General features: G+C 43.3%; 1 protein-coding gene across 1 annotated transcript in view; it reads right to left on the bottom strand.

The window, feature by feature from the left end:
• LOC119741460 (deleted in malignant brain tumors 1 protein-like) overlaps positions 1-17673 on the bottom strand; it is a 67992-nt gene that overhangs the window by 30710 nt on the left and 19609 nt on the right. The window contains exon 2 of the mRNA XM_038217215.1: positions 15195-15518. Coding sequence (XP_038073143.1) covers positions 15195-15518 — 324 coding nt within the window. The remainder of the gene's footprint in view (positions 1-15194; positions 15519-17673) is intronic.

Here is a 17673-nt window from a genome sequence, read left to right as displayed (position 1 = left end):
TACGCATTTTGAAGGGAACAAACACGAAATGCTGTTTGAGTGAATGAGCCGTGAACAGACGCGAAACGGAATCATATAAACAGACAGACACGGAGGTGCATTGATCTGCAGTGCATGTATAAATGAATGATATCCGACCATTATGTATACTATTAGCGTCAGCAACTATCCAGACCCCACTCACACCCCTTTCACTTTCAAAACATTTCCATTTACATTAGTAAAGCTGGTCAAAGTGCGCATAAAACAATCAAGAGTGCTGATCCATTGGTAAGGAATTGAAGTTTGAACGTGAACCAGTGAACCTGGGCGTAACTCTCGACCACTCACTCACATTCGCCTCCAACATTTCTCCTTTACCTGGTCTCCATCAGTTCATCAGCCCATCTACCACACATTGAAGCTGACAGCTAAATCAGGCCAGCCTGAAAGCCTCGTCCCATACCCGCTTGTCGGTGCGCCAGGGCAATATATCAGTCGCCAACATCTAGCTCTACGGGTGTGAGAAATCCGGAGCGTGCACCCACTCTCCGCATTATTGGTGGACAACCTATGCAAAAGAAGCCTTGGAATCTAATAACAACTCCCAGCTTTACGAGGGAAAGTCGCCTTCAAAGCCGCCGGGACGCAACCTCCAACGGAAAGCGTGAGCCCGCCTCAATCGCCTGGGGCAAGACGCGCAGCTTTCTTCTCAAATCCGGAACCGCTGACTCGACCCTATTTCGGCTGACTGTCTAGTACTTAGCTCTCCGAATGTTTTAGAGGGACTTGTCGATCTCGACGATGCCACCCTCAATTGGTTCCGGACTCTTGACTTACCATGTAATGACCACGCCGCTAATTCACAGGGTCTGGGGTCATGGAGTAGATAACTGCAAGTGACCCCAAAGAACCGTCAAACTGGTCTAGATAGTCTTTGAAGACCTGAATGGATGCAGTTGTTTCATACGAGACGTGGTAGACCATGCTACTGACAGATAATATGCGGAGGCAATCTGCTTTTACCTTTCCATAAACAATGTGAGAGTCAATCCTGTGGTCAGTCTTCGATGATTCTATGCGACATGACAGTTGAACTAATCCAACTGTGTGGAGCTCATTTCCCCCATAAGCAGTGTTGTAGTCGAGTCACCAACGTCGAGTTCGAGTCCGAGTCCCGAGTCATAAGCCTCCGAGACTCGGACTCGGACTCGAGGCTTATGAATCGGGACTCGGACTCGAACTCGACGTTGGTGACTCAACTACAACACTGCTAATGGGAATAACAGTGTGAGGAGCCGGTCTTCACTGCGTGATAATGACCGGGTTTGGGGGTGACCGCTGTTAATGGACCTCGACTTCGTCTCGGTCCATTAACAGCGGTCACCCCAAACCCGGTCATTATCACGCAGTGAGGACCGGATCCTTACACTGTTATTCCCATTAATAAATACCTTTTTAACGAAATAAACAGTTAAAATGCTCCAATTTTGTGACTTTTTCCGGCGATATTTCCAGACTTTTTGTGTTCGTGTTCATGGGCCATATTTTAGCTTATGCGTGGTACCCTGTCTCTTCAATAAGTGTTGTTATATACACCACAGCCGGGCCCAGGCTGCGCTGGACAATTGCAAAGTCTTTATTGCGTACGCGTACGACTTCTGCTGCCGTAGCCAAACAAATTACAACAATGTTTTCATATTTTTACCTTATGGAGGAAGCTGAAATTTCGTTTACACATTCCTTGTGTCCAGAATTACAAAGATGCTTGGTTTAGGAAAGGTAAATATGTCGATGGGCGAAGTATTTACAGAAAATAAATCGTAGATCTACGCTTTTGTCGTAACATCCTCAGTTTACTATACCTCATACATATTCATGATCGAGAGCTGGTCAATTCACCATCACATGCCAGATGTTATTCTTGCTGTTTACCAAACGCGCGCGCGAGGATTCACGTACATTGTAAATACGCATGCGTAGTAGACTGTCGCATGGGTTACCCGTGCGACAGTGTACTACGCATGCGCGTTACAGAGCAATCGAGGAACTGTCGCACGGGTGCAGTACGCACGCGCGAACATCGCACAGGAGAGATGCATGGTTGCACAGTTCGCGTAAATGTTAATTTACAGAGCTCAATGATGCCGCACTGGAAAAAATGTATAGACCGTGTAAAGATGTCTCCTGTACAAAAGAAAGTTGTACACATTGCAAACAACTGTATTTACAACTGTAGTAACTGTATTATATTGCAAACGAACCGAACTAGTAATTGAAGTTGAATCTTTTGGTGAGCTGTACAAGTTTCCCCAAATTTTGTTTTAGGTGCATAATAATAAAACAAAATTCGGCAACTGAATATGTATGAGGTATAGTAAAACAAATATAACATGGTTTATTTCGGGTGGACAGTCGATATTAGCTCCCCTCGGTATTGGAAGTTGACAAACTAGTTCCCTCGGCTTCGCCTCGGGAACTAGTTTGTCAACTTCCAATACCTCGGGAGCGAATATCGACTGTCCACCCTCAAACCATGTTATATTTGTATAATAGTGCACTGCCGCTGTACGATGTCGTTTCAAAACTTCCTTACGCGCGCGCACCCATAGCAACTGTGTTGCGTACGCGCGCGTCAGTCTCACGCGAAGGTGGCTGAGCGCATGTGCAGTGCTGTATTGTTACAAGCTGCCGTATGACTGTTGTAAATTTGGCCAATCATTGCCTTCCATGGGGCTGGATCAATGCTGGTTCAGGGGCCATTTATTCGCTTGTTCTTTGAAGCCGGTCTTTATATCACCGTTAATGCCCGGCCACGTGATCGAGTCTCGACCAATCAGAAACCATCAACTCTCCAAGGTATTTATTAATAACATTTACAAAGCATATCAGTGACCGGATGATTATGAGGACATTATAAAGAAAAAAAAGGGCTTCCATTATACCCCACAGTTGCGCGCATTTACCTTTCCCTCAGATATCATCAGGTAGTCTCGCCAAACGTCTGCATCGATGAACTTCAGATTCAGAAAGTTACTTACTGGTACAGTTACCGAAACAAAAAACAAGAGATTATTGTTGTGCACAATAATAATGTCTACGTCAAAAACGTTTTCTTACCAATAATTTTGGGACTTTCCGTGAACTTTTTCATGTATCCCAGGCCCACGTTAGACAACCCTTCACCTACTTTTTTAGCCCATTTTACGGACATCTCGTTTTTCCCCCATATTTATTTTCTGGGCTAAATATCACAATGTTATCGTTGTTCGCATGATTTTCCTAAAACTTTTAATAGGGTAACTGAAGCTCAATAATATTGAGGTTTGGCAAGACTACCTAATGTATCAGGAGACTATGAAAAAGGCGCGCAACTTTAGGGCATAACAGTAGCCTTTTGAATCATTGCTAGCTACGTCCTCATAAATGTACAGTCACTTAATTGCTTTATAATATGTTATTGGACTAAGAATGAGTAAGTAGAACCACCTAAATATACTATTCAAAAAATGTTTTTACAGGACTCCCAACTTTGAGTGACAGGTGAGAGTGAGATTTTGGCAACGGAGCCTGCAAGCGCGAAGCGCGAAGCCCTAAACGGCGTGGGGTTCGGGGCCCGCTTAAGGGCCGGGGGGGGGAATGGATTCTAGACGCTCTGTGGTGCGATCTGAGGCAATTTCTTACCACTTTAATCATTATTTTTTGGAGCAAAAAATCATCACTGTCTGGAAGTCCCGATTTTATAGGAATATGAAATCGCTCGGAAAATATGTGGGTTTCCATTTTGTTATGACACCGTCACTGCTGCTGCGTATATTGCGTGCTGAGGGATTTTCCCCGATGAGAAATCATTTTGTGTGTTGAGCACGGTGAGAAATTTGCACACTGTATGCCGCCAATGCGATGACAGACAATGCAATCGTTCGTCGCGCGACCAAAAAACCCTGCACACACGCTGGGACAGGATTAATTGTATTATAAAGTTGTAAGATTCTTAAATACTTAATTGTTTTCTTATTTTATTTTTATATTTTTTTAACGTGAGAAATCCTATGAGAGCGTGAGAATAACCTAAAATGCGTGACTCTCACGCTCAATGCGTGAGAGTTGGCAGCCCTGCATTTAAAAATATACCCAATATTATGGGAGCAAATATATTACACGGCAGGTATTTATCATTTAGACAAATTAGGCACCCTTCCCAAAAGAATTTCAGGTGTCACTTCTTCTTAGTATCTTCTCTAAGGCTATTAGAATCTATCTGCCAAGTTTGGTGCTTTGGACCAGTCGGTCATGATCTTGTCAAAAGTTGGGTCTGAGACACCTGACTAGGAGGGATTTTTGGATCCGTTTAACCTGCACGCCACAAACAAGCCTGTCTCACATCATCTTATCAAGATTCCAACATCAGTGACAGTCATTTGAGAGTGCTCGTAGTGCTGCTAAGTAGTCGGCGATTGCTTCACCAGACTTCTTCTTCTGCTGGATACTATATGCAAGCTCCAGATAGTGTTTTTTAACGTATAGGTCAGTGTGGCGGAGGTGATTAAATTTTGTAATGAGCTTTTTTGACCAACTCATCCATATTAATTTGATCCAGTCTCTCTTTGAATGATTTGATGTCAGCTTGAGCTCTAATGTTGGGAGGATGTTCCATTCACGAGTTGTCCGGGGGTAGAATGAATACTGGTAGCAGTTCTTGTTGAATGGTGGGGTTTCTAAGATATGAGGCCCAGTTTGCAGTCTGGTGGATTTTATCAGACGACAGTTGACGTTTGACGGAGTAATGATTATGAACTTCCTTAAAGATGGAGATTATGCAAAGTTTGGTACGACAACCTTTGAAAGGTTCCCAACTTTTGAAAGGTCTGCCAGCATGTTGGTGACACTTGCTTTCCTACTATAGTCATTTTGGACAAAGCGAGCAGCTCGGCGTTGGATTTTCTCAAGAGATGCATTGGTGTTGTTGTGATGAGGATCCCTTATTGATGCGCAGTACTCGAGCTAAGGACTGATGAGGGTTTTGTAGGCTGTTTCCTTGCTGCACGAATGGATATTTCTCTTCAGGAGACCTAGGACTTTGTTTGCTTTACTTGTGACTTGATGTATGTGGCGTGCCCAGTTGAGGTCTTTGCTGATCTGCACTCCAATGTGTGGGTGGTGGTTCACTGTTTCAAAAGCACTTCCGTTCATGTTGTACGCATGGGCGATGGGCTTGACCATGTGGCTAATACGTGCATCGTGTAGAGATATGCATCTTCATGTACAGCGCATGCGCGCTAGGGACTCAGGGCAATAAAGCTACCAGCCGTACATGGAGGTCCACAAACAAGCCGTGGCCGTCTCACCTTATTTCACCATCACAACATGGTAGCAGGGTGAAAGAGGACCGAAATAGCATTTAACATCTACTGCAGTACATTTTGGTCGTGTGAGCTTCCCTATCTTAGGTGAAAGAGCGTCAAATCGACCCCAAAACTGCCAAGGACTTTGCAAGACGCACGAGCAAACCACGCGGTTTCGGCGGTGTGCATTGCATCGTATGCACAGTGCGTTGTACAGTACTCAACACTGCAACAACGAGACCATGCTTTCACACGTGCGCACAGCGCGTGCGACCACACGTTGAAGTGCCGCCATTGCATGTACTGCGGTGCCCATCACGGCCGTACAGTGACACGTTCCGGCAAGACATCCAGCCTCCTACCCGGTCACAGCTTCCCCACATCGACCGACGACACCCCTCGACTGCCAGTACAGGACGAGACGAGGTGATAGCAGCATAACTTTGGACATAGCCATCGCATGAACCTACACATTCTGCCAAGCCGATTTCGGAATTTCAATTTCGTGTGAAAATCATCGGGCCGATTTTCCGGACTGTATCTGCAAGTATATCATCGGAGCGCTTGCAACAGGGGACCGTCAGCAGTTTGAAAAGCGATCTCAAGCAAGAATTGTTACAGGAAGAACTGCAACAAGACCTTGGACCATCATTCATTGACGTTGTTGTTTTGCAATAACAATACTGTGTGTTTACATTGTATGCATGTAAGATCGACATCAGTTTGTCCAGTGTTTAATTTACAGTGCACTCATTGTTTCATATTTTGTAACAATTGTTTATATTTGCGTGCTCAAATAGTAATTGCATATATATAGGCCTCCATCTTAGGTTTGTTGATGCATATTTGCCTGATTACATTGTGCTTTGTGTCGTGCATAACTATGGCAAAATTCCCAGAGATGAACTGGGCCACAAAAGATGTGGGTGAAGAATTCAAGTTGTTCAAACAAAGGCTTATTCTGTGCATGAAGGATGTAAACCAGGCAGGTAAACAGGCACTTAAGATAAAAATAGCTTTTGGGACTGAAGGGCTAAAACGCTTTAATGCCTCAGGACTGTCCGAAGCAGACCAAGAAGACCCAGAAAAACTGTGGGCGCTGTTTGAAAGTCAATTGAAAATCAGTGTGAATTTCCGAATCAACAGGTTAGAACTTATGAGATACAAACAAAGTCATGATGAAAAGACTGATGATTTCGTTAACAGATGCAGGGAAAAGGCTAAAGATTGCGATTTTGCGCCCGCAGAGCTTGATGAGCGCGTTGTGAGCTGGTCATAGCTTCGACTCCCCTTGACGCATTCCGCCACAGTCTTTTCAGCAATTATGCGCCACATCACCTAGCAAAAAGGTGCTACATAATGGGTCTCATATGTTCGAATACTTCATTTACCTGGCTTTGGTTGCACTCTCCCCCAGCGCTTTGTATCCTCTGGCAAAAAGCGCTATATAAATACAGTTATTATTATTATTTTCGAGAAACCGCGAGGCTACTCGATAGAAGCAATGCTAGAAGAGGGACGCCGCCATGAAGCTGTCGCGGCAAGCAAGCAATGCCTCGAGTCGCTCTCGGATAACTCAGCACGCAAAGCTGCAAACGATTCCGCATCAGTAGATGCCATGCGCTCGACGCGTCGCTCGTTCAAAAAACTGCGGCCTATCGCACAAACCCCGCAGCTGTCCCGCACACCATGATACGTGTAAATCATGCGGCATCAAAGGCCACTGGGCCAAATGTTGCCAAAAAACGATGCGCGATCGACAAAGCCGTCGACCCAGCAGATCACCAAGCAAGCACCGCCGCCAAGCGCGTAGCACATCTAGGTCACATAGAACCCGCAAGTGGAACCGTGGTGGTTCCAGGGCCAATGACTACAAGACTGACCAACGGGAGCAGCAAGACCTCATTAACGACGATGACCTGACCCTGCGAGGTGACACATTTAACTCCATCACTGTGTCAAACGTGCGTCACTCCGATACAGCTGCAAGGGCCTACCGAAGTCTTCACTACACTAGATGTCGTTTGCCCAGATCGACTTGGAAGACACTTCCTGAAAGTCAAAGTGGACACAGGAGCCAGCGCCAATACACTACCAGTCCGTACGATGCAACAAATCCACGGTAGCCGATGGAAGTCACTAGCCTCAACAACCGACACGCAACTCACTGCGTATAACGGTTCCAGAATATCCTGCCATGGATACATACACCTCATGTGTAGTTACAAGGGTGGCGATTGGTCACGGGAGAAATTCTTCGTGGTTGATGTACCCGGTCCTGGACAGAAAGCTACGACTAGTAACGATACATGCAGTATCTTCCAGCCACAACGCACACTCGATGCCTCAATCAGTAGTTACAGGCACACCTCTCATCAAGACGCACCGCACCCAAGGCATTGGTGATCTTCAGAAGTTGTACCCAACACAGTTTGACACACTAGGCAACTTCAAATCACAAGCACATCTCCATCTGAAAGAAGACGCCCACCCTAGCATAGACCCACCTCGCAAATGTAGCGTACACCTTAAACCCAAACTTCAGGCTGAATTGGATAAGATGGAACGTGACGGTGTCATACGTAGAGTTACACACCACACCGACTGATGCAGCTCCCTGACGACAAGCGTCAAAAAGGATGGTTCACCCCGATTCTGTCTGGACCCGAAGCGTCTGAACGACAACCTAAAGCGGTGCCCTCACAAAATACCTACGTAAGAGGTGCGGAACTGACAACGTTCCGCACACCCTTCGGGCAATATTGTTTTCGTCAACTTCCATTCGGTCTTTCGGTAAGCCAAGACATATTTCAGCAGTGCATGGATAGCACCATTAGCAAGGTACCAGGCTGTGTTTGCATCGCTGATGACATAGCCATTTTGGGGCGCACTGAGAATGAGCACGATGCCAATCTCCTTCACCTCATGGAGACAGAAACACTTGAAGGCCTTGTCTTCAACAGTAGCAAATGCCGTATCAAGACAAAGCAGATCAACTTCTTTGGCTCCCTATACTCAGCTAGTGGTATTTATCGTCAACTTCGTGTCGTCATACATTCCCAACTGTGCCGATAAAGCCGCACCCTTGCGAGACCTACTGCAGAAGGATATCCCGTTCATATGGCAAGCACTCCATCACAGCAAAGTCATGCCTTCAGTATTATGACCCAAAGCTGGAGACCACCATCGAGGTTGACGCCTCTCAGCAAGGCCTCGGTGCCTGCCTAATCCAAGATGGAAAGCCAGTGGCATTCGCATCTAAGAGCCTGTCGACGTCCCAACCCAACTACTCTAACATCGAATGGGAAACTCTTGCCCTGGTTTTTGGTGTAGTCAAGTTCCACACATACCTTTTCGGTTGCCGCTTCCGCGTGCTCACCGACCACAAGCCGCTTGTGACCATATGGAACAAACCACTAACCAGTGCCCCACCACGTCTGCAACGACTACTGATCAACGTGCAAGGGTACCAGTTTGACCTTGAGTACAAGCCAGACAGCACCATGGTGATAGCCGATGCACTGAGCAGACTCCCTAATCCGACTGATCATGATGACGTACCCCTAGATATTGCCGTCGACGTTCACGGCATTGAGTAACAGATAAGCACCCAGGAACTAGACTTGGTGCACTTTGGCGCAGCAAAGCAGGACGCTCTCCAACGCGAGACGATCAAGGGTCGTCAAGTAGTCATACCTGAATCAATGAGACAAGACATCCTCGCCCAACTCCACATCGGTCATCTCAGCATTGAAAAGACGAGACGCTTAGCTCGCAACTCAGTCTATTGGCCGAACATCAATGACCACGTCAATCAACTAGTCATATCATGGCAATCATGCGAAGCACACCAAAGCCGCCAACGGAAGGAACCACTCAAACCTCATGATGTACCTCTCACACCATGGACGAAGCTGGGCACAGACCTCTTCGAGCTTGGAGGTGATACTTGCCTTTTCATGGTGGATTATCACTCGAAATACCCAGTGGTGCACAAATTATCTAACAAGTCAAGCACATATGTCGCTCAACAAACAACAGCAACGTTCAGTATCTTTGGCGAGCCAAAGGAGATCTCCGACAATGGTCTCCGACAATGGTCTACAGTTTGTTGGACAACCGTACAAAGCCATGTGTGAGAAATGGTCGGTCACCCATGTTACCTCATCCCCTAGATACCCTCGCTCGAATGGGATGGAAGAGCGCACGGTCAGAACCGTGAAGTCTGTCATGACAAAGTGCCACGAGACTTACCAGGATCTCAAGAAGGCATTGCTCAACCTACGAGCAACAATTGATGCTCATCTGTCCTCCCAGTAGAAATCCTATTTGGACGACCAATCAACACCACACTACCGAGCAACAGCCCTATGGTTACCACCCAGAAACCGTTGGAGAACAACTACCGTCTGGCATCACGCAGGGAAAGCATGAAAGCCAACCGTGACATGCTTGCGCTGATCTACCTCCCTTGTACGTCGGACAGAAAGTTCGCATATTGGACCAACCGAGCAAATCTTGGATTCCTGGAGAAGTGACCAAGGTCTGCAAAGAGCCCAGGTCCTATGAAGTCAAAACGCCCAATGGAACTACCATCCGGCGAAACCGATCGCATCTGCGCGAAATGCATAGCAAGCCTATACTGCGCAAGCAGAACACGGCAACTGCAGCGGTTGAGCAACCAAAGCGTGTTCAGTCCAACGCAAGGCTATGACCAGCACAAGGTTGAAAAACCCACTGATGGAACAAAATCCCCAAAATCAAAAGCGAGGCCCAATAACGCAGAAGATTTTCTTCAAAGACCTAAAATCACACGATCATGTCGGGTTGCCAAACTGCCAGCCAGATATGTTAAGACCTAACGTGTTCGTTACAAACTTCCATTGAAGCATCTGTTTCACCAAGTGTCTGTTCTTTATTGACCTTTAAATGTTATACTTCAATGTTATGAAATTCAAGTGTTAGTTTGTTCCTGTTAAAGTGGACACTCTTCAATTACCTAGGGTACAGCATTTTTAAGCATACACCTTCAATACTTCACTTATGCAAAAGTAATATTTCAAAAAGAGGGGGATGTAGAGATATGCATATTCATGTACAGCGCATGCGCGCTAGGGACTTAGGGCAATAAAGCTACCAGCCGTAGATACATGGAGGTCCACAAACAAGCCGTGGCCGTCTCACCTTATTTCACCATCACAACACATCGCATGACATTGTGCCTCCCAATAGCATAGAGAATCGATGCCCTTGTGAAGGAGCTGACTATCATGGTTGCTTGCAATTTCTCGATAAATTATGCAGTCATCTGCAAATAGTCTGACTTTTGATGAGACAGCCTTTGGTAAGTCGTTGATGTATAACAGGAAGAGCAAAGGCCCAAAATACGGTCCCCTAGGGCACTCCTGATTTAACTGGAGATTCTGGTGACATCTTCCCCTTAACTTGTACACGCTGATGTCTGTTGGTGAGGAAGGTGTTTATCCATTTAAGTAGGCTGATCTTGATGCCGACGTGCTCCAACTTGCGTAGTAATCTTTGGTGGGGGACCGTATCAAAGGCCTTGCTAAAATCCAATATGATCAGATCTGCCTGTCTTTTGTTGTCCAAGATCTTAGCAATGTCGATCATCAGTCAGACCTGCGAGTTTAGTGTCACATGATCTACCTTGACGGAAGCCATGTTGATGATGTGAGAGAACTTTGAATTTTTTCTCCATGTGGTCCAAAATATGACGGTGTATGGTGTGTGCTAAGGTCTTACTTGGAATTGAAGTTAGTGACACCCATCTGTAATTTGCGGGTTTGTGGTGCGGTCGCCCTTTTTGTATTTAAGGGAATGACGTTTGCTTTTAGCCACTCGTCTGGTAGAGTATCAGTATCCACAGACTTCTAAAATATTGTTTGCAGCACCGGAGCTAGGCCCCTTTTTAAAATATTGGCAGAAACCTGGTTGGTCCATATGCATTTATTTAGTTGATTGTCAGCGAGGAGTGTTTCTACGCCAGTTGTGTTTATGATGAGATTCGGTAAGTTCCATATTAGTGAGAAATGTTATACCAAACACCTCCTGGCTTGTGGTTTGGATATAGCTCCAGAAGGGCTTTTAGTCAGTGGGCTTACGGTCAACAATGACCCCCTATATGCAATTTCGGGTACCCTCTTTGAAACTCTCAGGATCACTAGAGGATACCTCAAGAAGTTCAAAGCCACTTGAAGCCATTTTTTCTGACCCTTTTGTGGGCGTGGCCATGATTTTAAAAAGTGGGGGGCTTCGCGCATAAAAAAATATTAAACAAAAAATAATTTTCTTTTTCACATTTGGACAGTTAACTCAAGTGCTACATGACAAGAAAAAAATTCCACAATTGTGCCTCTTTTGGGGTGGGGCAACCTTTTAAAAAAGTGGGGGCACACGTTGCTTACAGAAAATCGACCTGTAACAGGCAATGTTGAGCTTTTTTGTTTTGTTTTTGTATTTGTTACAGTCCCTTATAATTTGGTGTGGAAAACATGTTTACATGTCAACTCATAAATTCTTTGGTTCCCATTTGGGGGCGTGTCACACTTTTTTTAATAAAAAGGGGGCATACGTGTATTCCAAAAGGAAGCTTGTGAGAGCCCTTATTGATTTATGTCACATTTTTCAAACTCTCACAAAGACCTATGGACACCTCAACAAGTGAAAAACTGCTCCACCCTACTTATCTCTCCACCCCCCCCCCCCCCACTGGCCATTAAAATGACAGCCTTTTTTTAACATATCTTGCATATATTACACAAATTGACAAATAATCGATTTTGAGAGACATTTATGTTTTGATATAAATCTCCATAACTCAAACTGCTGACCTTGTTTTATAACATACAAACTGCAATAGCCTTTTTAACTTTAAATTTATTTATCTTCACTTCATTTATAAAAATGATATTATTAAATGTGGTACTAGGTCATTGGAAATAACGTTTGAAAATGACAAAGTTCAATATTAAGAGTAAAACTTATCAAACTTGGGTGATTTAGTGAATCCTTTATAAGTCACTTGTAATTGGACAACATATCGGCATTTAATATCCATGACCTTATTTAGTAATAGAAAAGTGTGAGACTATATTTTCAATAGTTTCAGAATTCAGATTACACAAGATCGATTACACAAGATTTGTTTCACTGAACAGTTTTAAATTTGGCATATCACCATAAATGATATGATTGGTGATGTACTTCAAGATTGGATGTATGAACAGAATTTGTAGCCACCCAGTAGAGAAACACGTCTTAGGCTGAAACTTTGATGACTATATTGCCAACAGTTTCTGAAAACCCAATCCACATGAAGGCCCAGGCAGAAATCGAACCCTGCGATGAAAGGCGAGGAAAGTAACCAATGAGCCAACCTGACTCCCCAAGCGCCAACCTGGCTCCCCAAAGATTCAAGAAAAGCATGACAGTGACTAGTTCAAATTATAAAAGTATTTTAATAACTACAAATCCTTTACCTTAACATTCCAGAATGGTTTTCCAAAGCGAAAAACTCAAAAGTTAGGCAAACCTCTTGACAGAGGCTTGGGATATCAAGTTTTCCTTCTGATATATCCAATCTTAAAGTATGGCACCAATTATATTAATGATACATATATTCAGTGATATGCCATATTTAAAACTGTGACACACACAAAATGTTGTGTAATCCATCCAGATCTGGATTCTGAAACTATTGACAATATAGTCTCACACTTTTCTATTACTATATAACGTCATGGATATTAAATGCCAAATATGTTGTCCAATTACAAGTGACTTATGTAGGATTCACTAAATCACCCAAGTTGGGCAAGTTTTACTCTTAATATTGCAATTTGTAATTTTCAAACTTTATTTCCAATGATCGAGCACCACATTTCATAATATCATTTTTATAAATGAAGTGAAGATAAATAAATTTAAAGCTAAAAAGGCTATTGCAGTTTGTATGCTATAAAACAAGGTCAGCATTGTTGTCAGGACAAAATAAACTACAGTGAAATCTCAACAAGTCAACCTCTGATAAATCAAACCTCCTGTTAAGTCAAACGAAGACTAATTATTCCCTTCAGTTGTATAACAGTGGTATACAACCCTGCTTGACTCAAAACTCAGCTTAGCTCACATTTTGAGCCCATTCTCTCAAAGTTTGACTTATCGAGATTTAACTATATATCAATACAAAAATATCTCATAAAATTGATTATTTGTTCATTTGTACATGTATGTGTACAATATGCCAGATATGTTGAAAACGGCTGCCATTTTAATGGCCAATGGGGAAGGGGTGGAGCAGATTTTCACTTGTTGAGGTGTCCGGAGGTGTTTTTGAGAGTTTGAAAGAATGTGCTATAATCCATATGGGCTCTCACAAGCTTCCTTTTGGAATACACGTATGCCCCCTTTTTATGAAAAACGTGTGACACGCCCCCACATGGGAGCCAAAGAATTTATGAGTTGACATGTAAACGTTTTTTCCTCGCCAAATTATAAGGGATTGACACAAAAACAAAAACAAAAACAAAAAACCTGAAGATTGCATTTTACAGGTCGATTTTCTGTTAGCGACATTTGACCCCCACTTTTTAAAATGTTGCCCCACCCCCAAAAGAGGCAAAATTGTGGGTTTTTTTTCTCTTGTGATGTAGCACTTGGGTAAACTGTCCAAATGCGAAAAAGAAAAGTTAAATTTTTTAAATTATTTTTTGCGCGCCATGCCCCCCACTTTTTAAAATCATGGCCACGCCCACAAAAGGGTCAGAAAAAATGGCATCAAGTGGCTTTGAACTTCTTGAGATATCCTCTAGTGATCCTGAGAGTTTCAAAGAATGTACCCAAAATTGCATATGGGCCACCACAAGCCCACTGACTATATTTGTGTGGTCACTCTTTAGAATCTCTCCCCTATCACCTCATTGACATATTGCTGGTGAGCTTTCCTAATACCTCTGTCGATTGAGCGACGCAAGGATTTAAACTTTAACCAATCAGCAGGGCGTCCAGATTTCCAGGCCTTGTTGTAAAAGTCTCTGCTTTCTGTATTTGTTAACAGCTGTCTGAAGAACGTCTTGAAACTGGGTCCAAATGGTGTTGGTGCTAACCGGCACCACGTTATCCTTGGTCAAAGTTTCGGTCAGACCACCGATATCGGCTGTCGAACTGAAAGCGATCGCGAAGATGCTCGACTTGGTAGGCGTTAAACGTTTCTCTAGCCTGTCTACTATTTCCTGGTATGCATGGCCTCGTTTTGGTTTCTTAGCAGCAAGAAGATCACTAATCTATTTTTATGTAGTGAACCTTTTGTATATGACCCTTTTGCGTGTCGCATCAGTGATATTGTTCGTCGTGAAATATGCGCCAAGACGATCAGTGTATTGTCTCTGTCTCTTTCTTTAAAAAAAAACTCACCAATATTGCCGACATTGGCCATGGTATAGCTGACACTATAAAAAAAATTTGTTCACTGAGTTATATTGAGGGCAAGTCGAAGTTTTATTTCAGATCGACTGTAGTGCGTCTGTGTCCCACATATCACGAGGCCGGGCAGAGTGGTATGTGGGACACCGGACACAGACGCACTACATTTTCCGTGTTCCACGAGCGCAAGCGTGATAATGAATTTATCTTCAAGCAAAATTGACGCGCAGTAAAGTTGGACCATCGCTTTACACGAACCTTTTAGCGGTTTAGCGCATGCAGCTGGAATGTCGCTCGCATCTTGGAATAGCGCAATACGCAGGGTGCGATGTGGACCGTGCAATACAGCCTCATCACACTGTTGTTGCCATGGATCGACCAATCAGGATCGAGGATACAAGTTTGCTTGAAGATAAATATACAACTCACCCGTCTGGCAGAGAACACCGGCATCTAACGCATGATTCGCCAGGACACCCCAACCTTCAAAGGCGCAGTCACTGAGGCGATGTTCATTCCCCAAGCAGCCGACATAGTCAATCAGGATGGGGCCGGTCCCCTCACCGAAGTAAGCACTACGAACGGACAAGTTGTAGCCGTAGAATCCAAGCTGTCGACACACCACGCTAGCGTCTCGGAAATCCCAATCATGGCTGCTAACGGTTCCCCATTGGCCATTGAAGAGGATCTCAACCCGTCCTTCGTTATCGGTCGCACCGTCAACAAGCCGAATTGGGTAATCATCGTGATCATCTGTTTTGCAATTGCGGAAAATTTAGAAACAAAATGAAACTATATTGATCTCATGGGTATAATTATTATCAAACGGACTCGTTTTGTAAGTGCAGTGTATTGATTTAATGAGCGTGTAAGCATCATTGTTTCTCACGCCCTCTCTTGTAATTAATCACTGGAGAATTAATAAGCATCAAAAACCGTTGTTTGTGCTGATTCCAACAGAACGTTATTTCGATAGCGATGCATTCATTTATTTCATGACATCATTCAAACAAAAGAATACAGGTTTTGCTTTAACTTCAACATGTTTTAAAAGAAAAAGTGGATATGTAAAATTGCCACTTCTCCGATATCCTTTAATTTATCGCAATATAATTGTATACTAAGGTCCTTTCTTTATTTCCCGGCACTTGCATTTTTTTTTAATAACAAACATCTTGCTGAATTTTGATCACATAAGCTTATTTCGATAGTAGGTGAGTAGATATAGACCAGAAAACTTTGGATAAAAATGGCAACTAGCTACTAACAGCTAAATTTGGTATGCTTAAAGTAGGGACCATGACTAGTTCAGAAACAAATTACTCAGTAACACTTCGGGGCAACATGTTCAAATGACGTCTGCAAATGACCGCATTCATGGAATTTATTGTGACCCAACCCAACGAAATGAGGCATAAGTTGTTACAGATACCATTGCATACCGCATATTAACAGAATCTCGCACAGGTAATATTTATTAAAACTGGCACCCCCTTTGTTCACAATCATCATTTCAATGTATTAGAATATCAGGCTGGTTCATACATCAATAGGTAAAATCAGTAGGTAAAGTTACCATGTTGAAGCCATATAAAACCCTAATAAGTGAAAAAGTACTTAAGACTCATGTCGACTCATGTCGCAGGATTTGGTCAACAAATAACCGTTATATTTCCATTTTCTTTTGTCCTCAGGCATTTTCTGGGAATAAAAAAATTCTAAGAGCTTTATTTGATACTTTGAAAAATATGTTAAACGACTATAGGTCAAAATGAAAGAACAAAGGAATCCTACACAACATTTTTGAAGTGATGTCATTATAAACCAGCCATACAGTACGCCTAAAAGAGGCGTTTTTAACATCTTCGCGCCAAATATCGGCTGTTGCAACTTTGCATATTTTGAAAATTGTCACGCCTGTAGGAGCATTCATTATTAGCATATCCTTAAAGTTTCAAGTCAATTGCAAAGAAAAATATAATATTTCATTTTCATCTTGATGTCTGCGTGTCAGTCTTTGCATGAGCATAACGATGTGCACAGTTAATGTGAGTCCAGGGGGTACTGAGACCCCCCCCCCCCTCCTCGGCAGTGACCGAAATTTTCTCAAGACAATTTTTCACGTGAGAGAGCCCTTCTGCACCCCCCCCCCCATCCCAGCACACCCTCCGCCCCCGGCAGTAACCACTCTTGATTCGCCCTTGAACAGGAAAAGATGACATTTTTGAATGTGCTCCTGTTTGAAAACAAATATGACATTTTCAGTGAAGGGTGTGTCCTAAGGTCAAATAACAAAAAAAATGGTCGTGCTTAGGGTCGGCAAATATTTTATATGTTTTTGGCATGAACGTCAAATGAATACATTTATAAAAAGAAAAAAAATCCCCGTTTTTATCAGCAAGTTAGAAACAAAAATCGTGTCTATTATATCTCCAAAAATACTGAATTACTGTTTACGCTAAAAATGCATTTTTGTAACGTTTTTGTAGTCCGTATTTGCTTGTGAAATTTGCTTACTTACAATTGTTTTTTTCCCAGAAAGAAACCGTTGGGTTTTTTTTTTCGCCGATGCGATCGGCATGCAACCTTCGCAGTGGTGAAAACACACATGCACAGTGGCGTACGCAGGTTTTTTTCAAGGGGGGTGTTTCAAAATTGGATGTCGTCATTTATTACGCTAGAAATGAAGATGGTAAATTGTGTTGGCGCCAGAAATAAAAAATAGTATCAGTGGGCTAAACTTTACGCTTAAATAAAAGTCAGGAGTTTGTGTTGGCGCCAGAAATAAAAGAGGGTATATTTGGACGGGTTAAACTCGAAGGGCCGGGAACCCACGACCATCAGTTATCGTTTTGAGCTAAAGCATAGTAAATCGGGAAAAAAAAATGTTCTGTGTCTTTAGAGTATG

Source organism: Patiria miniata, unplaced genomic scaffold (genome assembly GCF_015706575.1).
Source record: "Patiria miniata isolate m_02_andy unplaced genomic scaffold, ASM1570657v1 HiC_scaffold_5, whole genome shotgun sequence".
NCBI lineage: Eukaryota > Metazoa > Echinodermata > Asteroidea > Valvatida > Asterinidae > Patiria > Patiria miniata.
The sequence above is the reverse complement of the archived record's forward strand: the minus strand, read 5'-3'. Positions and strand labels throughout refer to the sequence as shown.